Below are 25,803 nucleotides of genomic sequence, written 5' to 3'. Positions count from 1 at the left end.
AGTGGTTCACTGACTTTTAAGGTCCCTTCCAACCCTACATTCCATGCCTCTGTGACCTTCAAGGTCCCTTCCAACCCTACATTCCATGGTTCTGTGACCATCAAGGTCCCTTCCAACCCTATGTTCCATGCTACTATGACCTTTAATGTCCATTCCAACACGGTATTACATGGTACTGCGACCTTCACTGTCCATTCCAGCCCTACATTACAAGGTCCTGTGACCTTCAAGTTCCCTTCCTACTCTACATTCCACGCTTCTGTGACCTTCAAGGTCCCTTCCAACCCTATATTCCATGCTTCTGTGACCTTCAAGGTCCCTTCCGACCCTACTTTCCATCCTTCTGTGACGAACAAGTTACATTCCAACCCCATGTTCCATGGTTCTGTGACCTTCAATGTCCCTTCCAACCCTACATTCCATGGTTTTGTGACCTTCACATTCCCTTCCAACCCTACATTCCATGCTTCTATGACCTACAAGGCCCATTCTACCCTGCAATCCATGGTTCTGTGACTTTCAAGGTCCATTCCAACCCTACCATCCATCGTTCTATTACCTTCAAGTTCCCTTCCAACCCTACATTCCATGGTTCTGCGACCTTCAACGTCCATTCCAACCCTACATTCCATGGTTCTGTGTCCTACAAGGTCCCTTCCAAGCCTGCATTCCATTGTTCTGTGACCTTCAAGGTCCCTTCCAACCGTACATTCCAAGCTTCTGTGACCTTCAATGTCCCTTCCAACCCTACATTCCATGGTTCTGTGACCTTCAAGGTCCCTTACTACTCTACATTCCATGCTTCTGTGACCTTCAATCTCACTTCCAACCCTACATTCCATGGTTCTGTGACCTTTAAATTACATTCCAACCCTACATTCCATGCATCTGTGACATTCAAGGTCCATTCCAACCCTACATTCCATGATTCTGTGACCTTAAAGGTCCCTTCCAATCCTATATTCCATGCTTCTGTTACTTTCAATGTCCCTTCTATCCCTACATTGTTTGCTTCTGTGACCTTCCAGGTCCCTTCCACCCCTACATTTACATGCTTCTTTAACCATCAATGTCCCTTCCAACTTTACTTTCCATGGTTCTGTCGCCTATAAGTTTCATTCCAACCCTACATTCCATGGTTCTGTGACCTTCCATGTCCCTTCCAACCCTACATTTCATGGGAATTTAGAAAATCTAGAATGCAGCTTTGTGGTACTCAGGACTCTGTAGTATCTTTCTTGCATTTTCTGAGGAGAAATCCAGACTTATTTCTTACACCAGAGCACCTGTTTCATCTCCAACAGCCAACTTTCTGCTGATCAGCCTTGCAAAGCTCAGAGAACACTTCTTAGTGAGTCGAGGGCTCTCTGTTAGGGTTGCACTTTTGTTCCTTCTCCAGGGCTGCTGCGATTCACCCACCGCTCTGCTGCCGGCTGCTGCCGTACTATTGGGGTCGTTTCATCTATTAAAGGTTACATGTATTTCTGAACCTTTTTGTGCTCTGTTTTCTTTCAATATTTGTACAGCAGCTCTTCAGGAGCTCGGCCTATAGGAAATTATACTAATTTTTTCTTCTGCAGAAAAATGGATCTCTTGACATTCTGTCTCTTTCACCAGCCCTGTGCAAACATCCAGACGCGAGTGCTACCTATAGAAAAGTATTTGAATTGTGGCTCTTTGTGTTCAAAGAGTTTGGGCCCTGCCAAAGAGCTCACAGCTCGTCCCTGAGCTGAGCAATGCTGGCTAACAGCGAAGCTCCATTTGCAGTCCCCTGGGGTAAACGCGGTTCCTTTGAGCCTTTGTGCTTTGGAAGCAACTTGGGCCCACGTTGGTGCTGAGCACAGTGCCTGCTGCTTCCAAGCACACGTGGCTTCTGCCCTGTCTGCCCTCTGCCGTGTGTCTGCCTCTAGCTGGCAAGGATGTTGTCATAGGGCCAGTCTCTGCATGGTTTCATTTCCACATGGGTGACATAACATCTTCAGCCTGCTGTGCCGCCTGATGTTGGGGCAGCTCATGTGGTGGCAGCTCTGTGGATGTGTTTCAGGGAATTCTTTCTTTGTGACAATCCTTTTAGTTCTTGGTGTAAGGGAGGAGGAGAGGGATGGATTGACAGTCTGCACGTCCTGCTTTCAGCAGCCTCCTTCTCATTCCTCCCAAGAACATGAAAAAAATAAAATCAGAAATAATTGATGAATGTTCAGATGTTTTCAATGCCTGAAACCGCCCAAGAGCAAAGAAGGAGGCAGTAAACATGTTTTCAAGAAGTCACAGTAAAGATTTCACCCTTACTGAGTGACAGTCCTTTGGTCAGCCTGAGATGCACGCATGGGTTTCAGCGATGAGGCAGGGAGAGCACTGAGCTGAAAAGAATGGTCAGCAAGCCGTTAGCAATAAGGGTTGATGTTTCTGCATTGCTGAGGCCGAGTGCACACGATGTTCCCCAGGTGGGGGATGTGATGGCCTTCTCTATTTCTCCTTCTTTGGATGTAGTGCTCAGGGACACGATGTCCCGTAACAACTCCAAGTGGAGGGTTGTTAGAGCTGGGGTAGGATGGTGAAGGTTGTGGTTGGACGCAGTGATCCTTCAAGTCTCTTCCAACCTGAGCAATTCTGTGATTCTATTCTTGTTGTCACGTCCAGGAATAGTTGTAACTCTTCTGTGCTCCTTTCTCCCTGCTGAAGCTTTTACCTGGGAAGATCAGCAGCATTTCGGGCTGATCATGGCACCTGTTTGCTTTGCTTTTTGTTTCAAGAACTGAAGCCTAAAGCACCGTCCAACAAAACAAAAGATGAAATCAAACCTGCAACGGCGCTCAGAGCCTCGATCAGAGACGATCTGATCGGTGGCAGCTGAGTTCAGCGGAGACGAATTCAGCCTCTGGCCACAGCACGCTGCTGCCTTGGCTTTTATGAGCGTTTGGAAGTGCTTGACATTACAGGACGGGAACACAGCACGTGTGGGCAGCATCTCAGCCAGGCAAACCATGCGAGGCTGCGTGGAGCTGCGTGATGTAGAGCCCTGCTGCGCACACCAGGAGCTCTGCTCGCTCTGCCCGCAGCGACAGTGCGTAAATGCAATGATGGAGGGGTGTTTTGAGGAAGCAGCTCCTGCAGTTGTGGCCTGATGGCAGCCATCAAGAGCTGCTCTGCATTTTAACTGGGAAGGCAGCAGTCACTTAGAGCAGAAATATTGCGGTGCTCGGAGGGCACTGCTCGCAGGGCAGCTCTGCTGTCTGATGACAGTCTGTGCGTACAGAACGGGAGAACTGGGGAACACAAACAAGCGGGACGGAGGATTCTGCCACATCACGTTAGGGGACCCATCTGTGAGGGATACAAGGTTTGGATTGTTTTGTGGATGGTCGCATCGCTGCGCTGAATGCACTCTTTTCCCTTCAAGCCATAAACTCTGGTGTTGGAGCAGAGAGCCGCAGTGCCTCCTCCGACTTCCAGCCGGAGCCGGGTGCCTGCTCTCCCAGCAGCAGAAGAACAGGGAGGTGCTTTGGGACGGCCCTGCACTGCCCTGCCTGGTGCTGAGCTGGCAGACCAGCGTGCAGCCTGCAGTGTTGGTCAGATAGCATTAACGAAGCAGTTCAGTACTGTCACCAAGGTTCTCTTCCAACGAGAGGAGGGACCTACGTGCTGCTCTTGCTGCCCTGTGCTCTGATTTCTCTTCTTGCTGTGTTACCCAACCGGCGTCCTCCTGGGAGCCCAGGCGGATAACCTTTCTGCGATAAGCTGATATTCAAACACAAGGACTTCACTCCTGAACTGCCCCAATATTTGAGAAAGGGTTTTACAGTGAAATAGGTTGTTTTTTTTTCCTGCGTCTCGTTATTGGCCTGGCAGCTGCGCCGCGTATGGCCGGCGTGCTGAGAAAGGTAATGCCAACAGAACGAAAAGGTCGCAGTTATATAAAAATCCTTTCAAAACTAAACAGCCCCAGCACACTGAATTCCCCGTGGATGTTCAGTAGTTGAGAACCGAGAGAGTCAGGATGTTTGGGAGGTTGAATTCTGCATCTGCAAATGTCCGGTGGAAGCCAGGAGCAGTCGGCAGCTGTGCTCAGCCCACGCTGCCCCAGTCCATGGAAGAAGCAGGAGCCCCATGGAGCTCAATGTGCAAGAAAAACATACAGCATGGACCAGAAAGAGACCACAGAGCCTGCCCAAAGCAGAGCAAAGGTTGGTCTTACTTGTGCTGCACCTCTGAGAAAGGCAAAACCACCGGACGACCAGAGAGGCTTTGAGGTCAGGGACTCCCGAAGGCAGAGAAGCTGTCTTTGCGTTTGAGGGGTCCACTAATTTTGCTCTAATTATTTTTTGATTCATATTAACGTTCAGCATCTGCAGCATCCTGCTGCAGAGTCCCTTGTACGAGATGGAGAAGCACCTTGGAACCCTTTGCCCTCCTTTCTCATGAAAGGAGCAGGCATCCCTGTTACAGAATCACAGAATCACAGAATCACCGAGGTTGGAAAAGACCTTCAAGATCACCCAGTCCAACCATCCACCCATCACCAATAGTTCTCACTAAACCATATCCCTCAACACAAAATCCAAATGTTCCTTGAATGCCTCCAAGGTCAGTGACTCCACCAGCTCCCTGGGCAGCCCATTCCACTGCCTGACCACTCTTTCAGAACAGAAGTATTCCTAACGTCCAGCCTAAATCTCCCCTTCCATGCTCCCTCCCACCTTTCACCCTCTGAAATCATCCCTCACCCCTGAAAGCCCTTGTTATCACCCTACATTCCACACACTCCTTCGTCATCACGGATTTACTGACCTTTGCTGTGGCTACCTTGCCCAACCCTTGCCCCATCCAATGTCCCCATGCCAAATCCATCTGCTGCCCACCCAGCCTTGCGTCTGCCCAGCTCTGCTCTGCCTGCTGGGCTCCGTGAGGCATTTCCTGTGCAGGCACTCGTGGATGTTTTCAGGGGCACAGTTATGCTTTCCATACGTTTCTGCGTTCCTGTCCTACTGACCTGTTAGCATTAATGGCAACTGAGTGAAAACTTCACAGCACCTGGGGAAGTGGTTTGGTGGTTCACGTTTGGTGGACGGTTGGACTCAGCGGTCTTCATGAACCTGAATGATTCTGTCACCTTCCAAAGTTCTGTTCATTTTCTGTGCTCACTGCCCTGTGCAACTCCATCTCATCGGCATCCCTGGCACCCGCAGCTACGGCTCGCAGCATTCCCTGCAGACGTGGGAGCGGGAGGAGGTGAAATAAACCCAAAGTGTTTGTAACGGCTGTGAAAACTTAATTTTTATTATCTGTTCACTGTATACAAAACACCATTCTGCATAGTGATAACTCATTTGTTGTACAGTTGACAGTGCACATCAACAAACAAGTGTTGGAGGTATACACTCAATGAGGAGGGCAGTGGTGGCCGGGGCGATGCTGGGAGGGAGGAGCAGCTCACAACCACTCGTGTACGAGCAATAGGAATGCGACAGGAAGCATCTACCAACCAACCAATTCAGTATGAATGAGGACGAAGAGACGAAGCAAGAGTTCGTGGATCCAATGCACAACTCTGCAATCAAGGAAGGGTTGCGGAGGCGGCTGAGAAGGGTCTGTATTTTTTTTCCAAACACTTCCATCGTTAAAGTTGCTAAAATTTAATGATAAATAACAGAATCTCACAAATATTTCGGGGCAAAATGCTCCGCATTTATTTACATACGAAATGTGTTTAGTACAGTCGTAATGGACGTAGTGTATAGTAACATCTGACAGCAGCAAGACTTTTAAGGAACTGAACAATTACTACCATATATCATGCAGCTATCTATATGTACAGGATTTGTTTCTTTTTTTCTTTAAAAAGAAAGAAAGAAAGAAAGAAAAAAGTACAAAAAAAAAAAAGTTTTCTAGGGGATACATACGAGGTATAAAATGCAAAAAGAAAACAGAAATATAAACCTCACAGAGAATCACGTAGGGAAGGGACAACGCGGTGCCTCTGTGCACCTGGTGAAGGCTCACCAGTGATGCTGGATGCATGTGAAGCTCCGTGAGGCCCGTGCTGAAGGTGAAGTGCCAGTCGTACCCACAGGGGCTGGTTGTGGTGCATTTGCTCCTCGACGGCTGCGGTGGAACACGGAGCCCCGGAACATTTGGCATTAGCAAACAGAGCTGGGAAATGCCAACCCCGGCAACAAGGGTTTTCATAACCGGAGATAGAAGGAAAATACTGAATGCTGTGTCATTGTTTCTATTCTGTTTAATAAATTACGTGACAAGGAAAAAAAAAAAACAAACCTCCAAACATTATCATGATAAACCTATGCCTCTAATTACACCTTACTTGTTTAATCCAGAGCAGCCCAGCCCTTTTATAACTATCAGAGCTTCGACCACAAGCACCTGATGGCTACAAATTACTTCATGATACATATATATATATATATATATATACTTGTGCAATTACACTTGTCAGAAGTACGTGATCGCCCTGGGGTGTCTGCACCTCAACCAGCACTGCGTTTTACCTGCGCAGAGAGACACTTATTTTCGGAGAGAAAGTCTGAAAGCTGCCTGCCACGTGCAGAACCATCCAGAGTCCTGCAGGATGTGGCATATCCCCTTGGCTTCCTTACTTTTTCCCTCCAGGCACTGCCTTTCTGCTGTGCTCCCATTTGCTGAAACTTCCTGCCAGAAGCGTTCACGTAAGAAACGGTTCAAGAGACCCCAGGAAACGGACCCAGCATTAAGAACTCTGTTTTAGAGAAACTTACTACAAAAAACAGGAACGAAACAAAAATTTCCACTAGATACCAATACAAACACGTAACAAAGAGTATAAAAGTTATTAGTTTAAATATATACAAACTCTTTTCAACTCAAATACTGCTTCAATGGTTTCGAGGGTACAGACGATGAGGCGAAGGGGGCATCGTTATGCAGAACATATTGCAACAGCCTGAACAGTACTGTTAACACTATTATACCTTGAACCTCCTGTAACAAAAATGCCATCGGCGTTCCAATGTGGAGAGAGATTGCCACGTCCCAGTGCTCACTTTTCAGCCGAGCTCATCCTTTTCGACTTGATGAAGGCCATGCCGTGCGTTCTCATGTGAGTGTTTAAGGCCGCTTCAGTTTCGAATGTCTTTGCGCACACTTTGCACCTCCTGTCCGACGCCGCACTGTTGGTCGGCTCGTCCTCGTGGTTGGGTTTGTTCTCCTGCTGATTATCCTCCCCAGACCCGTTCTGCTTCGATACCGGCTGCGGCTCCTTCAGCTTGTGCACGATGAAGAGGTGCCTGGAGAGAGACACGTGGGACGTGTAGCAGAGCCCACACTCCCTGCATTGGTACGAGGAGCCGTCGGATTTATGCTGAGGAATATGTTCGTGAAACTGGAGGAGATTTTCTGTCGTGAAGCCGCAGACAGCACACTTGTGAACCTTAAAAACATTGATTTTTAGCTTCTTCAGTGGCTGCGTGATGGCGCCTCGTGGAGGCCTGAATTCCAGGACGGGTTCTTCCAATTTACGCTTTGGACTAGGAACCTAAAAAAGAAGTGGTAAATACTATTTTTGTAAGCGTGAATACGCAGTGACTGCAGTGGTTCGTCAAACAAGCTCGAGGCTGGGCACTTGGGATAAGCTCACCGTGCTTCTGTGCAACCTGCAGCTTCTCTACAGCTATGAGAGGACTTACAGCAGTGAAAAGCAGAATTTCACGGGATCAAAATATCCCTTTAAAGATCCTGAATGCATCCCCACAAAACCTCAGTGACTGAACGAATCTTCTACGTGATTACCTTCGCTTCTTCTTTTACTTCCCTTTCTTCCACGTTAGATGACTCAGTCATTTCTTTGACATCAGGGTCTTTGATGCCGTGCATCAACTGAATGTGTTTTTCCAGCATCAGCCGTTTGGTAAAGGTACGTCTGGAGTCTGGGCAGTGCCTGTATGAACACAGAGCAGGCATGCAGAGGTGCAAATGTTGTGCTCAGAAAGCCATGTACTACTCTGAACGAATGTGAGCTTATAAATAAGCACAGACAAGTCCAACCTACCAACCTTAATACCGGAGACAGCACTCTTCCAATCAATTGCACAAGAATTGTCAGAACGGGAGAACAATTAAAAACAAAACCACAAACGTTTGAGCAGCTTGTATTCACAGTAAATGGGAGAAAAGTTCTCTGAATACCCAAAACAGGAGCACTGGGACCCACAACAAAGCGTGGCTTAAAAAAAAAAGCCAGGAGCACATGAGTTTGTTTCTTGTACCTCTATTGATGTAACTAAACTGTACGCTCAATTGAACACTCTGTCAAGTTCTCCCTAACTAAATTTGAGCAAGAAAACAATCACTTTCCATGAAGGATGAATGCTAGCTCCAAAGGAGTCTTAATTCTGCACTCAAGTCCATATTCTTTATCTTCTTGGAGCCAGCCCATGAGACTGAGGTTAGGGTGAGTTAGGCTAACCTCAGTGCCTGAAGAAAAATTCAACTCACAGTGTGTACTGTTGGTTTATACTCTGCCCCTAGCATCTCTGAAAAACAAAACAGCAGTACTTACGAGCACGTATAGACCTTCCTAATGCCTTTGTGCTTGATACGGTTGTGACGACACAAACTATGGGATGAACTGAATGATTTGTCACACTGGCGACAAGGGTGTTTCTTCATTTGCTTTAAAAGAAGAAAAACACATTAATTAAAAAAAAGAAAAAAAAAGCTAGGTGAAAGTCATCTGTGTGCCAAAACCTTTAATCATAGGAAAGAAACGTACTTACCAGTGTCTGACACTTCTGTCAAGCAAACTACATCTCTTTCAAAGCAATGTGGCCAGCACACACTGCCAAAGACTGCAAACAGAAACCATATATAGTGGGTGAAGTGAAGGTCTTCCATCAAAGAGGTGCAGGAGGTCAGGGGGCAATTTCTGGATTAGGTAAAGGCAGAATGAGCAGAGATTGCTTTCACAGTGAAGTCACCCTTCCTTTCCCGCTGCCTGAAAACTTCTGAGGCTGCTGACCAAGAGGGTTTCTGTCACCCACAAGAAGAGGGGTGATAAGGACCAAAGCAAAGCATCGTGAATACTGATGTGCCAACAAGGCTCAGAAAAGTCACAAAAGAAATGCGAGGTGCAGCCTGATGCCAACCTGAGGAACACGAGTGTGGGGGATTCTGCGTGTTTTATATCGCTGTTTGTTAGGTGGAAGGAGAGAGGAAAGGAAGGAAGGTAGAAAGGACGGAGCAGTCTCCATCTATGCCATTCCAGCTGAACACAAGTCACCAGAGCTCTGGTATCTGAAGGAATAATGTCTCCAAACTGTGAACTACAGAAGCTCCAAGAGCACACGACACAGACCTATTATCCTTTAGGTCTCATTAGCACATCACAATCTTAGAACTCAATCCTGTTCCTGACTGGCCTGTCTTATCAGCAGCTGCAGCAAAGAAACTGAAATATTCCTTAATCAAATGTCCTGCCTTCTACAATTAAATAGATTTTTCAAGCTCCTATCTGTTATTTTCTACCGTTCTGGTAGTAATGAAGAAATCAACAGAACATCTTGAAAGTTAAAACCAAACAGTGACCAAACAGATCTCATTTAAGACTTCCTCAGATTGCTTTCCAACAATCCAGCTGGGGCCAGAGCCCAGCGCTCAGCATTCTGTACAGCCGCTCCTGCCAGAGTCAGGGTGTGCAGAGTCTGAAGAAGAAATGGACTCCATTGGAATCTCCTGTAAGAAATTCTGGTCACTTGCACCCAGACTGCAAGCAGTGTATAGTGAGAAACAGCTCTGCCTGCTGCCCAGGTAGAACTGCAGGAACAGACAGCCTCATGCAATCAGTCCAGTTATCTAGAAGAAAAAAAACAACCCATGTTTCCAGATTGCCTTTTCCTGCCCTGGCAGAGATCAGAGCTCTCCTTCAAACTGAAAAAGGCAAATAATGTAACGCCACTCTGCCATGCCAGCCGAAGCCACTGAACAAATGATTTGGATCAACGCTTGGAATTGGACCCTGCTTGACTCTCCTAGAGAATCCGTGCAAGATTCATCCCTCACTCCCAAGCATTCAGTACCAAAGGTTTTCGTTGCAGAAGAATGTTAAAGGTTTGGCTTATTTATTCCCAGCTTCTGAGGAAACAGAATTCTACAGATTCCTACACAGCGGAGAAAGGCCACAATTCACATGAACATTCTAATGGGATACAAGTCATTCTCTGGTGCCTAATCTAAACTAATAATACAAAAATACAATTCTCAATCCTAAATAATTTATGGCTCAAATCACATTGAAATGCTGAGATAAGAGATAATAATGAGAGATAATGAGAGATAATGAGAGATAAATGGAGATCAGAGACCTTTCTGCTATTAAGGCCAAAATCACAGGGAATGTGGGGGAAGGAAAGAAGAGGATTTCTGAAAGGTCACTGATGCAAATGGGAGGAATCCCATTAGGAAGCAAGGTTTGGTTATCCTACTAGGGACAGTCCTCTACATAATGCCCTTAGAGGCACGATGTTCCTCAAAACAGCTCGTTTTCTTTTTGTGTTTAAACGCCAATTAAAAAAATCAACATGTTTTTCTCTGAAAGTACATACACACCGTGCACAGTCATTAACACCAATGCATTGATCAGCACGCTTTGCAACACGGTTTTGCAGTGTGCTTACGACTGCAGTGCTCTGGGATGGAGTTGTAAAAGCCTAAAACAAAATGTGAAAGCGCATGATGAAGGAGAGGCAACATCACAACAGTAATTATTGTGCTTTAAGATGGACAGGCTGCTTCCTCAGGTAAGCCAGACCAAACCTATTGCTGAGGAACAGCCATGGGATAAAGGCAGGGCAATATGGGGAATCATCATGTGGTGTGTGCAGGAAAAGCAAATGCTGTGACTGGGATAGCAACTAGAATTTTGGGGGGTTTTTTATTCACAAACACATGACTTGCAGTCCTGCTAATATGCAGGATATATTTTTCTTCCGTTTTCTCTTAACCAAAAATCTGAATGCTACATGTGTGGGTTGCTTTATATACGGGTGTTACACCACTGTCTCATGAAATTCCTTCGGACGGTGAACAACCACCACAGCTTCTTTTTTTTCTTTTTTAAGTGACAGCATCCCACTTAAAAACTGCAGAGATGAGCACAGATAAACAGCTCAACAACGTAGCAATCAGCCATACTGATTTTGGGTATAGCTAAAAAGTGTTTTGTATTTTAAACAGAACAGGTGAAATAAACCAGACGTCAGGTGGACAGCAAGGCCAACAGAGCTGGTGGTGCTGCAGCAACTGCTCAAGCTCTGACAGGCATGCTGGTAGAGCTCTGAAACACTGTCTAGCACAAAGCACAAGGCAGGTCATCAGGCTGCTCCCATTCAGCACTCCAGGAAGCAAACTGGTTAATTTAAATGAACCCGGACTCTTGCTAATATGCTAGCATAAAGCAGCGGAAGAGACTAGATATGCCATCAGCTTCCACTGGAATTCAGTGGAACCGAGCTGCAGCTGCATTAACTTAGAAAAAGCTGTCCATACAGAAACCTGAGCAGTGATCTTTAGGATGCAGCTTTCCCCATGGGACAATTATGCTGTGGTTAGGTGCTGCAGGAGCTGTTGCACAGCATCTTGTCCTTAGCTGCAGGAACAAGAGGATGTTAAGTTAGTTGCACTGCCACTTGGAATTGGGAAAGCAATTCCTGCTTACAAAACATCTGTCCTTTCTTGGAAGGGCACTGCTGGAGAAGTCCTAGGAAGCTACGTGCACTGGGCTGAGATACACCAGATTCAGCTTCAAGGCAGGAGCACAGCTGTGTGAGTGCCACCCTTTGTCCAGGATAATCACTTTTCTTTTTCAGAAACAGCATTTAGGAAGAATCACACCATGGTGGCTACAAACCTTCCAGTATCTGGCTAGCCTTCGGCCAGCTCAGGGAAAGGAGACAGAAAATGTGCATGTGTATACCTGCCACTGCTTCCCAACACTGCCAGCAACCTGCCCAAAGAGGACATGTGTGGCTGTAACTCTCCTAGGTCTGAGCAATTTAGCCTGAGATCAGCTAAAAGGGGGTTACAGCTCCACATCTTCACTGCAAACTGCAGCAGCAGCAACCAAGAGTTTGAAACAAATTACCTTCAAGTACCTTACATGTCAAGGCGTTCTGCAATAGCTCACAAACTGCTTAATTAAAGTTTCCAGTGCACATTCTGCACAGGTAATTCTAGAGCAAATAATACTTACCTAGCATTTCCAAGAAAAGTGGACTACGAATTAATGCCATGATTTACCAGACCTACTTCACATGTGCCCTCATCTTATGCTCATTTCTAGTCTCTAAAATAAAACGCATCTGTAACAAATTACGTTTTGAATGCAATCATTTAAAAGCTAAAATCAATGACAGTTTCAAGAGGTCTGGAAGAAGAGTGGCATCTGCTCCTTTATCACCCATCTCTGCAAGTGGTATCTATTCACTTTAATCTACATCTGCCTCCCATTTACCAAGGAGACATTTAATAGGGATAAAATACAAGTAAACAAATATAAGCAATGAATTGGCCCCCCTGGCCAGTGTTTGAGTGCTGTAATTGTCTGGTATTTCATAATAAGGGCTGTTCCTGAGGTTACATGCACATTCTCAATGAACACAAGAGGGAGGAAGATATATATTTGAAGTTATTACCAGAAAGCATTATCAGCGTGGTACTAACCTTATCTTACATGCCTTCTGCCACTTGGATGTGGGTTTCATTACACTGAATGTGATTTTCCAGCTTGTTCTCATGGGGAACGGGTAGTCTGCATCACTGTGCTTTGGTTTCAAGAACTGCATCAGTGTAAAATCTAGGTGTACCTGGTCCTGCAGATATTTGTTTGCCAGTAAAAGCATCGATGAGTCAATATTTGTACTAACTGGAAAAACAGGATTGATCAGTATTTTACATGCTCCTAGAGGCCCGATTTTAAGAGAAAACTGAGCTGTGACTGTACGAGCACTGGGGGATCAGAAATAAGTCATTCACTCACTGTCACGCTGCAGGGACAGCAACACACTGCATGCAGTTTCTTTACAAGCACTTCACAGCACAAGTGTCACCAACAGACCTGCTGGGCCCGAAACCGAAGCAATTCACACTAATTCCTCCATGACTTCAGTAGATGGAAATGCAAAATTGGGCTTCTAAACATGAGGAGAAACCAAACAGAGCTGTCTGACCTTCACGCCCTCAGGCTGCAAAGGAGAACCAGGTGAAAGAAGATGCAGTTCTGTGAATCAGGGTCATGCTGCCCCAGGCTGCTCCATCACACCAGGCTGATGCTGCCCTGATGCAACTTGGTCCAGGCTCTGTAGACCAGCTTCTCATTCCTATGTGCTCATTTTCCTTCAGCCCTGTGTCTCACTGAAGGAGCAGCTCCTGTTGTCTTCCCCTTCTGCACAACCTTTAGCCTTTGAGGTTCCTAGCCTTGCCTCACCTGCACTCTGATTACTGCCTCCTGGCTCCATCCGGACACAACAGTTTTGGCACTAAAGTAGGCGAGGTAACAGGGAGGCACAGGCAATAAAAACGACCCAAGACTGAAACAAAGGAATGGAGCATTCACTTTCTTCTATTGGCCACGTTGGCCTGACAATAAGCACTTTGCTCTCGCTGCTGTAATACTCATTGCACTCGAGTGACCTCATGCAAAGCACTTCTGCCACCTGCACAACTCATCTCAGGTCTTACACAGCTCGCACTCAGCTATTATTTCACCCGTCTTTATCAGGCTGTAAAAACGTCTGTGAATATCATCTATGTATTTATCTGCCATCAGACACCTCAGCTGGAAGACACGGAAAGCTTAAGTTTAGGACAGGATTGCAAATTGAGTATTTCAAGCTCTTTTATGGAGGAGCCTCCTGCTCACCCTCTCCAGAAAAATGGTTGAGGGAGAATTCTAGTTTGGGAACCTACAGGTCAATGGCTCGTGGAAATAGTAAAAGCATACCTGAAAATCTGAAGAGACTCTACTCTACTCTTCTGTGCTGGACATCTTCATTCTTATCAACTTCCACAAGTAATTATTTGCCTTTTAAAGCCTCTCTATGACAACGTTCCTCTGCTCAACCCTGAAATACTATTTTTGCTTCTTACCTGACTCAAGAGAGGTAACCCTCTAATTTTGGAAAATACACAAATTTTGCACACTTTTAATTTTGTTTTGTTTTTATAAGACCTTTCTAAAGAGACTAATTGAAAGAGACTGTTCAAGAGGACTCGGAGCTGGAATATTTTACATCCTAACTCTATCAATCTCCCTCCACCTATATGGAGAAGAGAGGAGGCTGGGCACTGATCAGGGTAATTTTCTAAACTGTGAAGCACAGAAGGAAGGAGGAGTGTGAGTCAGCTGTGTGTTGTGTTTATCACTGTTCTTTTCCTTTTTAGCTGTGTTTTAAAAGTCAATTCCACTGCTCACTCCCCTGCAAGCAGCAGCAGAGGAAAACTGTTCAGTTTCACTACAGCCCACCTGTCAGTCGTTTTCATTTAATTGGAAAAGCTCTGGGATGCACCAAGGACTCCCAGCTGTCTTTCTGCTGACCTGAGGACACAGCATTTCCACTTTTCACTTTCAATCAACTTTGAGTACGTTACCACACACCTTGCTGCTTTCAGTACAGATTTCACCTTGTTGACCGAACCCAAGTGTAAGAGCAGAGCAATGACTTCACCTTGCAGTGAGCATACCTTTAAAATGAAATGCAGGTTGGTGCTCGCTGCACCAATAAAGCAAGACTCCAGTCTCTGATTTTAACAGCTAATGAATTATCAAGACGGGGGGCTGTGAGGGCACAAAGGAAGAAGTAGGAACCTGGACCAGAGGAGGTAACTTGGAAGAAATACTGGAGTATCTTTCATTCTTTCCATCCTGAAGAAGTTTTGGTAATGGATGAACAAGTCTGCAATTAACCCAGTGCCTGGGTTTTCTCAAAAAGAACTATGCAGCAACTGACAAAAAATGATCAGCAAGAGAGAGACAGATGAAATACACGTACGAACGAAGAATAATAATGATGGAGCTTAATTACCTGCAAAAGCACAACTGCATTAAAAAGAAAACCAATAACATAACTTCGTATTTTAGGCTTAAGTCGTATTCTTGCAATTAAATATTCATTTACCTTTCCATGTTCTTTCCTCATGTGGGAGATGTAAACGTCTCTCTGAGTGAAGAACCTATCGCAATCCCAACACGTCCAGCCACGACTGCTGACCTTTTTAGGCTCTCCTTTCTTTAAAGGAGAAGGAGCTTTCTTCTCTAATTTTTCCGTTCCATTGATGGATTTCGTGTCCTCTTTATTGTGGCTGGCTGAGTTCTGATTTGTGGGTTTCGTACTCAGAGGTAAATTTATCCCCAGGTTTGGTGGCCCTTCAACACTTTTCAAAGTTCCGTGCATTGACTACAATAAAATAAAAAGTAAGCAATTAACGCGGGTGTGTACAATTGTATTAAAATGCTGAATGCCCTCTGAATCAAAAGCGTTCATCTGCTTTGCCATACTCTTATCAGATCACATTCCTCACTTAAAAAAACAATGACCAAATGAAGGTAAAGTGTAGCGTGAGCAGACACTGGCCAACAAACAGATGCCAGTCACAGCTAAAGAGCAGTTCACCAAAAAGTGAGACTGCGAAGGTTTAGCTGCTGCTGAGCAAGGAGAAAAAAGGGCTCAGTGAATGCATTAAGTTATATTCGGTCTCTTGCTTTACTTACCTAGTGTAGCTAATTAAAATCCTCATTTCAAACTATGTGTCTAAGTAGAGATTTGCAAGAAGGAGGGGTTTTTACTGACAAGTTTCGTTTTAGAGCACTGGCAAATAAGACAAGAAAAGGCAACTCTGGAAAGATCAGGCAGTGATGTTTATTATGATACGTTATTATTTTATGTTAAGCCTGTGCTAACTCTGTCTCACTGCATGCTCAGGGCTACACACTGCTAACAGTCCTTGGAACCGATGGTGTGCAGGGCTGGAGGGGACAGCTAAGAAGCTGCTCAGCACCTTGCAGCTCTCATGAAGTGACCCTCCCTTCCAGATTCTAGAATCTAGGATTCCATAACTCATTTGTAAGACGGGAAGAACTCTTTCACTTCCCCTCTCCCAGTCTCTGGAGCCAGTGCCACATGGCAGCGCCATCCCTGGGCCTGCAAAGAAGACAAACCCCTCGAGGATCAGCTCTGTGCCTGGGTTTCAGACAGGGACGTGGACACAACAGGAGGCAGTCAGCAGTGTTCTGGGCCAAGACACATGACTGCAACCTAGAATGAATGTATTGCTGAGCAGGTGCCCATTAGCAAGGGCTCCTTCCCATCCCCTTTACATTTCCATTGCCCTTTACAGGGCAGCACTCTCATCCCCTCACATACTCATCTGCATTGTAACTCCTTTGGATGATGTGTCTGGCTAACCCTAAACAGGGAGGCAACTTCAGAAACAAAAAGCAACTAACACGATCTGGGTTCTGAGACTGTAAGAATGCCCATCTGCTCCTCCAGGATCTGCTCCTCCTCAGCTTCAAGTACTGAGCTCTTTTGTAAATAATGTGGCCCTTGGGACTGCTTGCTGGTTCAACTGCAAATGTCAACCTGACCTGCAGAACATATTCTTTTACTGAGTCGTTGCTTGGAAAAGAAAGCCAGCACTTTTAAAACCTGAAACATTATTAAAAAGCCAAGTGCACTGAACTGACTGACAGGCGCTGAGAGCAAAAGCAAACTGTGCAGTGAAGAGGTTGCCTGGACTACCCTATTAATTGAGGACATAGAGGATGAGCACGGGGTGGGCAGGGGTGTCCTGCAGCTTCAGGATTTTTGTAATTGAATATTCATTTAACTTCACTCAACAGAAGACTTATCTGGAAATTCCACGCCAGCACGTAAGACGTCCGTGCTCAATTTTCTCAATACCTGAAAGTTTAACTTCCTAATTAAAACAAACAAACAAACAAAACCAACAAAAGCACTAATGTATAGCATTGAGTCACAGTGGTTTCTGTGATTATCATCAACAGAACTGAGCCTGTTACACCTCCAGTCCACACCTCTGCTCCCTGCTCTCACCAGCTGCTAAACATTTTCCTCCTGTGAGCCACCAGAGGAAAACAAGATACACTTTTTGTCAACAAGACACATTCTCATCAACAGGAATAATTCTAGATTTGTTGGTGGCTTTTTTTGGTAGTTTTAAACAACCACCCTCAGAGCCTCTTTCTGTCCTTTCCCATTCTATTTTTGTGCATATGGTCTCTGCCTTGCTGGTTTATGTCTAGCCATGCCAAACCCAGCTGGGCTGAGCTCTGCCCCCGTCCAGCAGCCTTCCCCTCTCTTGTGTTCTTTTTTGCTTTTATCTGTACACTTTCTTTTCTTCTTAGTTTCCTCCTTAAGTCCCATTTACCCTTCGTGGCTGCTGTTCCTACTGCTATACACACCTCCTAAACGTGAAAGCATGAGCAACTCTGAATAAAAGCAGTAATACTGTCACTGAATGCCTACGTTCTAATGTTTCAGACTCGTTCTCAAAAAGCTCTGGATCATTTATAGTGAAATGTGTTCATCAGTACAAACTCTGGCATGGAAAACTACAGCCAGAAAAATTATAAGCACCCAAATCCAAAGGAAAAGAGCAACTCTACAGTAAGGTGCTGAGCAGCCCCAGCCCATAGGGATAGCTCCTGGCTCTAACTATGGTCAGATCCTGCCCTAGCACAGTGGTTTAGAGGGATGTATGTGCAGATGTGATGGTACTTTGCTGGCATAGGTCGAAGGCGATTCTTACAGTAAACACAAACTGGTTCAGAGTCAAAGAAAACACACTGCCAGTGTGTGTCTGAACCTTGGTCAGCCCTTCCCTGTCTCCAACTCAGGTTTAAAACTGGCTTTAAGGACAACTTTCGCTCCAAGACTTCTGATCTTGTTTTCTTCACAACGTCAGTGATTTCTGGGGATTAAAGGTAACATACTTGAGGCTAAAACACAAAGTGATCTTCAGTAGACAAGAAAGATGTTTTACTTTTCACTACTACCAATTTTACTATTTAAACAGCAAAATTTCAGCAGTTAACCAGGCACCAGATCCTGCTAATAAGTTCTAAGAAATTCCAGCACAGCCAGTAGCGTATTTAAAATCTACAGCTAACGGGTCAGAGCCAGGGGGCTGCTGGTTCTCTGCAACACGATTCGAAGGATGACAGTAAATCTTCTCCAGTAAATTCATTCATGCAGTTATAGGGATACTGATGAAAAAAATCCACTTCAGGTTTCTTTTCTTTGCCTGAAAGTGTTCACGTGTGTCTGTGAGCGCACACACATTCTGCATCTATTCAAGAAACACACCACCAGCAAGTTCTGAGCATCACAGACTTGATTTGGTCACGTACTCAGCATTCTTAGCTCCTAGCCACTGGAGTAATTCTTCAGTGCTTTAAATAAGGCTCAGGAGTTGCTAGGATTGGACCAGCTTACCTCAATGACCCCACAACGATTTTGATGAGGTACTGAATGCAACATTCCTGCTACATCCAAATCAACATCCGTACTGCAAAGCTCAGTAAGTGGTTACAGTGCAGCTGCTGAAGGTTAGACAAAATACCATTTTAGCATTGGTGGCTGTTACTCACAGATTGCTCTCTTGGAACCACTAACATTTCTTCCAGCAGCCTTCTTGGAATTGCGAGCCTTTCAACAGTATTTTCCCAAACGATACACTGCACGACAAACAGTATCTAAGAATAAAACAAGAGATGCCTACACACCTTGATATGATCCATCATAAGCTGTTTCTGTGCATACAGAAGAGAACAGTCTGGACACTTGAAAACAGACACCTTCTGGTTTTCAATGTGCTGATCAAAGTGGCGATAGAGCAAAGGTTGTAGAGTAAACACAGTGTCACACATAGAGCATTTATATATTATTCTAAAAACAGAAGTACAATAAACAGTGTCAGTCATGGTGATGATCTAGCCACAGGAATCATAACGTTAACTTTTTTCTCAGCAGAGACAAGATCTGACACGTGTAAGCAATCATTTCACACTGCCTGAACAAAAGTAAATTGCAACTAATTCAAAACAACCTCCAGAACCCAAAAGAAAGCAGCAGGAGAAAAGGCAGAAAAACAGAAAGAAAAAAAAAAAAAAGCACAAAAAAACTATTAAGCCAGAAAACAACAGCATGTGCCAGTTACATACGTAACATTGACTTCTGCTTATGATACTCTGAAAGTCAAACATCTTCAGTTCCTGAAGTCATGCAATAACTGAAGGACAAAGAATATACCTCGTTCAGGTTGCAAAAGCAATTTGTTTTCAGGGAGTCCCTGATACGACCATAACCAATAATGCATTCTGAGATAAATGTATTTTTACCAACGTGTATGGCTTTGAGACTCCTGTGTGCCAGGTCTGGAACCTGTTAATGCTCTGACACAGGAACCTCCCTGGGTGACAGTTCCCTGCTTTGCCATTACAAGCCATTACGAACCCATCTATAAATGCAATGCACAGACACCACCAAAACTGCAACTTCCTCTCTCAAGGCGTATCCATTTTTGGTTTTGCAAATGAATGAAAGAAAAGTAACACAGAAACTTGCTACAGGTAAAGACAGAAAGGTAATCCACTGGCCATCCGTCGTGGCACGCCTGAGAAACTGCAGATAAAACAAGGGAAAGCCAGGAGCAGGAGCTTAGTGCAAGGATGGCTGCAGCCTTCCCAGCCCCACCAGCCTGACACTGATCTCTGTCCTGGACAGTGACTTTCCATTAAAAAAACACCAAACCTTGTTAGCACACTACATTTTCTCGTTACCCACATAAATTACCCAAACTCCTTCCCATTTCCCTCCAAGCAGCTTTCTCCAACAGCACGCTGTCTGAAAGAGCTCTAAAGACCATTCTGCACTGTGCTCTGAGGTGACAAGGACAAGGACATGAAGTCCCACCCGTTCAGTGACTCCGGATATTGGAAACAATGAAAAACATTACAGTTATTTACATGAACCTGTGAAAAAATTATTTCTGCGCTCTCTCTTCCTTGTGGCCACGTTTTTCTCTCTCTGCTTCTCCCATGTGCTATGAGATCTGCTATTTGCACTGCATCCCCTCTGTACTGCACTGCTTTCTGCAGCAGAGAGCTGCGCTGCTGGGCACAAATGCTCCTCAAGCATCATTCTGGAACCGTATTGCAGTTTGCCACATTACTGCTGATGTCTACTCCTCAAAATCCTGATTGTTTAAATAAGTCCTGTAGGAAGCCAGAAATAGGGAATGCTCCTTGATGGTAAGAGGTAGGGAGAAAAACAGACTTCTAAAATGCTGTTTCACCTCACACATCTCCTATCCATACAGACCCCACATATCCTACTGACAGTTTCAACTGAGATCCCAAGAGACCACTCCTGAGAAGCAGACTGATCACTGCCCAGCAGATCAGCTGCCATGGATGCAGGAGGAAAACCCTGCCCAGGCACAGTGCTATTGCAACCACAGCACAGTGCAGGATGCACTGCTGGAGCTCTAAAAGACAAAGCACTCACTGTGCAGTGGATCCCCTCCCCAGGCTGCTGTACACAGCTGCCGAGCATCCATGCACGCTCTACCCCAGCACAGCAGCTCAAGGTAACTGGAGGCAGTGCTTTTACTGCTAGCAGGGGAGTACTGCAGTTGTGTAGCAAATCTTCTGGTGAACACGCACAGAGCTGGTACCAACTGCACACATTTCCTAAGTCTGGGATGTCAGACACTTTCCTTCTGTCCCTTAGGAGCTGTCTCTTACAGTGCTGTCTGCATCTCTGCCAGCAGTGTCAGAGCTGACTGCTCACCAGCCTGCAAACACCAGGGGCAACTGAGCTGCTGCTGCACAGCCCTGAATGACCGCTGCCTTGAGCCACACAGCATGCACTGACACGGCTGCTGCAAACAGCAGAACGTCCATCTGATAAACAATCTGACATGCCTGTCAACCTGCCCCTTTCCCTCGCTAAAAAAAACAGTACCTGTGGGACCTGTACTGCACTTTGTACCAGGAGTGCAGGATATATTCATGATCTGGCTTCATAAGCAAGAGTTCTTTCAGTATTCAGAAAGAGATCAGCCATGGAGAACACAGTCTACTGAAAAAATAAAACCACGTGTAACCTTTGGCAGCACATAAAAGCATCTCAGGGGCTACGAGAGAGCTGTCAGGGCTGAAAGCTGAAAGCCATTCTGTGCTTTGTATTAAATGCTCTATATTAAAATTTCAACCATTTGAGAATCACTGCAGATGGACTTTTTTTGTTTTAATAAATATGGCATATTCATCAAACGTGGATGTATTTCTTCTTATATAGCACTCAACACTACAGATGAATGGGAATTTGTGCAAGGAATGTTTGATGTCACTTGGCCAAGAGCTATCCTCAGGAGCCAGTTAACTTAATAGCTCCCCTTTTCAACTGACAATGAGCAACACAAATACTTTTAGTTAATCCTGAGGAAAACCACAGGTTGCAGTAGGCAAGACAAGACCTTATTAAGGTCAGGCAGCAATCAACATGGGCATCCTGAGCCCAGAGGTGACACTGCACTCCCACAGACGCCTACGATGATGGAGCATGGAACTCCAGACACTGCAGGGACTGGGAAAGCCCGACAGCACCACGATAAAATTGGCTGATTTCACAGCAACACCACTTTCACATGGAAAGGAAACTTAATTCAAAATACTTAATTCACCAGATTTACGAGAAGCAGCTCAAAAGGTCTGAGCACAGGTCAGAAAATCTTCTGTACTTTTCACCCGGGGAATATCTCACTCTGCTGGGGATCTCAGCCCTTTCGTGCTCTCTAATCTGGAAATCAAGAGAACCCCAAACAAGTTTTAGGTTAAGTGCTGGTATTTCAGAGCCTCTCCCTGAAGATATTCCCTCGAGTTAAAACAAGGTGTCACTTGCCACTGGTGCAACTGTCTTAATTTAGTGCCAGATGCAGAAATTTTGCGCTCTTTTGCCAAATAAATAAAAACACCCCCTTCTCATAGGCTAGGAGGAAAAGGAGAATTCCTGTGAAATCCAATTATTACAATGCACAAGGCACTGTTTCTCCCACCTGCTTTCTATCTTCCTGAGCCTGCTGTTTGTGACAAGGTTCTGCAGTGCTCTCAGTGAGCTCTACGTCCCTCAGAGAAACAGGATGGAGTTACACAGCGGGGCATTCACTCTCAGCACAGCACTCATACCAGCAGAAGAGGCAGGCAGAAGACGGGCTGTGACTGCAAGCACGGAGCTGAGGTCAGTACAGCACAGAGTCTGAATTTCAGGCATGCTGCACCTGCAGCTCCCACCAACTGAAGATGCAACATCTGTACAACTGAGATCCGATTCTCACTTCCTAATTATGCCCCTGGCTGCCTTCAGTAAAGCACTCACTGATGCAATGTGCAACCTTCCCAGCTGCAGAACGGAAAGAGTTCAGCCTTAATGCAGAAAAGAAAGCTCACGTGTCACAAAAAGCTTACACAGTACAGCTCTAGGCACGTTTTTATTCCGAACTGGAGGGCAACTCTGCACAAGGCGCACAGCCAGCAGCTCTCACCTATCAGCTTGGGCTTGACAGACATGACAGCCATAGCAGAGCTAAAACTCAGTGTTTGCAGCTTGCATGAAGCACTGACAGCTTAAGGAAAGCACTGCCTGGCCAGCAGCTCTGCCTGCCCTGAGGAACCCTGCAGCTCTGCCGCCTGGAGGTAACCCCACCAGCATACACCCCAACCCCTGAGCACTGCTGGCACTGAAGGAACCAACCTTCCGAATCCACCTACAAGACTGCTGTCTGTAAGCATGATAGAAAATAATCTGAACTTTTCAACCAGATGTTGTAAAACCACTACAGAAGTGCTGATGAGCCTTAGCAGTTCTCCTTGGAATTACATTTGCTAAGCTTGTAGTAAAAACGCCTATAACCAGACTAAAAAAACCCAGCATCAGCAACGCACTAGCAGGAGTCTGAATTACTTCTGCAGTTCACAGCGGGATCACAGCATTTCTGGGTTTGAAAAGACCTCACAGCCCTCCAAGCCCTGCCATGGGCTGGCTGCCCACCAGCTCAGGCTGCCCAAGGCCCGTCCATGGCCTCGAGCACCTCCAGGGATGGGGCACCCCCCTATGGGCAGTGCTGGGGTCTCACCACTCCCTGGGTAAAGAACTTCTCTCACACCTGACCCAATTCTCCTCTTTTATTGTAATACTTTCCCTAGCGCTGCGCTTAAAGAACTGATATTGCTGCTGTGAATGGAAAGTTAACTTTTGCCAAACTCCTAGCTAAAACCTCATAAAATCATCACAAGAACACCACACATTACCAACGAATGACAAACTGTTGTACGGAACTTAACGCTGTAAGCACAAGACAGAAAGCAATTCCACAAGTTATTAAAATGCAGGCAAGTACAGTAAAAGATTAATTTTGCTTACTTTGGTTCGCCTATCTTGATACCCGGGTGTTGTGTATAGGCATGGGAATGTGTGCTGGGAGCAGATTTAAATGCCATGGGACAGATAGGACATTTGTAAAAGACTTCACAATGAGAACCTTGAATGTGAGACTTGAGTGCCGCCACATCAGAGTACACAACATTGCAATGCACGCAGCTGCAAAAAGAGTGGAGAAGAGTCAGTTCAGCCTAGCAAAAAGCAGTACTGCAAGACACCGAATCAACGCTGGTTTTCAAGCAAGTGGGAGAGGTAAGCATGTATCCATAACCAGATAAAACTACGTCATTCTGTCAATTCAGAACTATAAACAACAGAGCAGGAATCAACATAAGCAGAGATCTGCGTATCGAAAAAAGAGAAAAAAGTTTCCCAAATTTAACTCTGTAGGTCTGAGAGATGTGAATTCAGAACATTTCGTGGGATTACAACAGGACAGACAGAAGGGTGAACAGAGAAGCATCCGCTGATTGTAAAAAGAAAGCTTAAAACCTCTGCGGATCTGTAAAGCTTTTACAAAAGGCGATTCTTTTTCTTCACATGCAGTGGATTGTGCAGGGTACACCGCTACCACCAAAATGGAAAACCAGGCAGCAAAACCCGTGGACCGTTCCCCTTGTTAAGATTTGATGAAGACATAACTGTAATGATTTTCTGAACCGATAATTAAATCAACGCTTGGATTTAATTAAAAAAAAAGAGTAAATTTAAATTCAGGGCAACTGAACTGAATCTCAACAATCACAGCAACGCATCAGATTGGAATTCCGGAAGTGTTTTTCAAAAACATACTTTTGCACTGCCGAAAATTTGTGACCTTCCCGCATCTATTCTAAAATAAAACGATTAAAAAATGGGATTAAAATCAGCACATGAGCATTCCCACACACAGCGGGCCCCTTTCAGTTTCATGCACCTTGTGGACAAAGTGGTACCCAGTACGTCCAAGGGTATGCTGCAATAAACAGAGACAACACCATCCCTCAAACCACCCCATTTCTTACTGGTCAGTACTTTGCAGCTAGAGTTTTACAATTTAAACCTAGAAAACTGCCAAAACAATAATTTTTGCACCCACCAGGCAGTATGATTTTTGTGTAAACATGACCTAACTTTCCAACAGTTTTGATGACAGCCATTAAGCAGGAAATAGCAAAAAAACTGCTCTCAATACTTTTCTTTTCAAATGCCCCACCTCTAAATGCTACGAAATATCATCCTTTCCTTTGGAAGCACTCGATGCACCTTCCTAATACTACCAGTTCAGTTTGCATCCGCTTGGGCTCCAATTCCTGGGCATTTAATAAAGAGCTTTCCCACTCTGCCAGCTCTGCTCTGTCCTTCATGACCCTCTCCTTTAAGCAAGTCCCCACTGCCTGCTGCAGTGTCCTTCAGCAGTGCTGGGTCCCATCTCATCCCCCTCTGCCCCACTGTCTGCCTGTTTTTCTACAGTGATGTGAATTTGTAAACAGTCCTCAGCATCTGCTGTTGTATAGTAGAGCAGCTCCTAAGGCCCAAACCTTCCTTTCCTGGAATGCTGGGTCACCTTCATTCTCAGCATGCAAGGATGCAATTCAGCTTAAGGCTGAGATGTTCAGCTGCTCCACAGCTCCTATGGAAATGCAGGACAGGCTGTGTTTCCCCAGTGAGAGGCCCTGGCAGCAGGGAGCACAGCAAGGAAGGCATTATGCTCTCCTGGATACTGCTGCTCCTTGCCTGGACAGTTTTGGTTTGCTGTCCCCAAATAAAGAAATTCTGACTTAGTGTGACGTGAAATGTTACTGGTAAATCTTGACAAGTTCAGTTACGTTGTCACGATTCACCATGAAGGACTCTGAGATTTCCTGGTGCTGCTGGTGCAGGCCAGCAATCCCTCAAGGTGATGCCAAGAGACAGGCGAGGGGAAAGAGCAGAAGAATGAAGGAGGCAGATGTAAGAAATATGTAATAAAAAAAGACTGCTGTGCTTGGGAGACCAGAGCAAAGCAAACCAAAGAAACATGAGCTGAGAGCTGTGTCAGGGCCATGGGTTTGGACTGAGAACCGACAGCAGCTGGCCTGATGCAAGCAAAGTGCTTCCCTCCTGGGTGGAAGATGTCCCAGCAAAGGAGCTGGGTTCCACGAGGAGCAGAGGCTGCCTGCCCAGTGGGATGCTACTCGCCCTTCTGTGGTCCAACAGCACGCAATGGGGGATGCCTGAGGACTGCGGGCTGCTCCATCCCTCGCTGTGCTGCCTGCCAGCCAGCCAGCAGCCTTCCTGATTTCCCCACTGTAGCTTTCAGTAGCTTTCCCCAGCT

General features: G+C 45.5%; 1 protein-coding gene across 10 annotated transcripts in view; it reads right to left on the bottom strand.

The window, feature by feature from the left end:
- Positions 1 to 5,261: 5,261 nt before the first annotated feature.
- The window catches only part of ZNF532 (zinc finger protein 532), a 42,046-nt gene continuing 21,504 nt past the window's right edge, over positions 5,262 to 25,803 (bottom strand). For 8 of the 10 annotated variants that reach the window (XM_042886977.1, XM_042886983.1, XM_042886981.1 and 5 more), the window contains 6 exons: positions 23,490 to 23,666; positions 18,791 to 18,953; positions 15,162 to 15,440; positions 8,552 to 8,664; positions 7,783 to 7,930; positions 5,262 to 7,528 (listed from right to left, as the gene is read on the bottom strand). In XM_042886977.1, the coding sequence (XP_042742911.1) occupies positions 7,034 to 7,528; positions 7,783 to 7,930; positions 8,552 to 8,664; positions 15,162 to 15,440; positions 18,791 to 18,953; positions 23,490 to 23,666 (1,375 nt within the window). In that variant the 3' untranslated portion in view covers positions 5,262 to 7,033. The remainder of the gene's footprint in view (positions 7,529 to 7,782; positions 7,931 to 8,551; positions 8,665 to 15,161; positions 15,441 to 18,790; positions 18,954 to 23,489; positions 23,667 to 25,803) is intronic. The other 2 variants (XM_042886984.1, XM_042886985.1) reach the window with 2 other exon arrangements.

Source organism: Lagopus leucura, unplaced genomic scaffold (assembly GCF_019238085.1).
Source record: "Lagopus leucura isolate 7727_CA_CO unplaced genomic scaffold, USGS_WTPT01 Super-Scaffold_100070, whole genome shotgun sequence".
NCBI classification, from domain to species: domain Eukaryota; kingdom Metazoa; phylum Chordata; class Aves; order Galliformes; family Phasianidae; genus Lagopus; species Lagopus leucura.
This window is presented reverse-complemented; position numbering and strand designations above follow the sequence as displayed.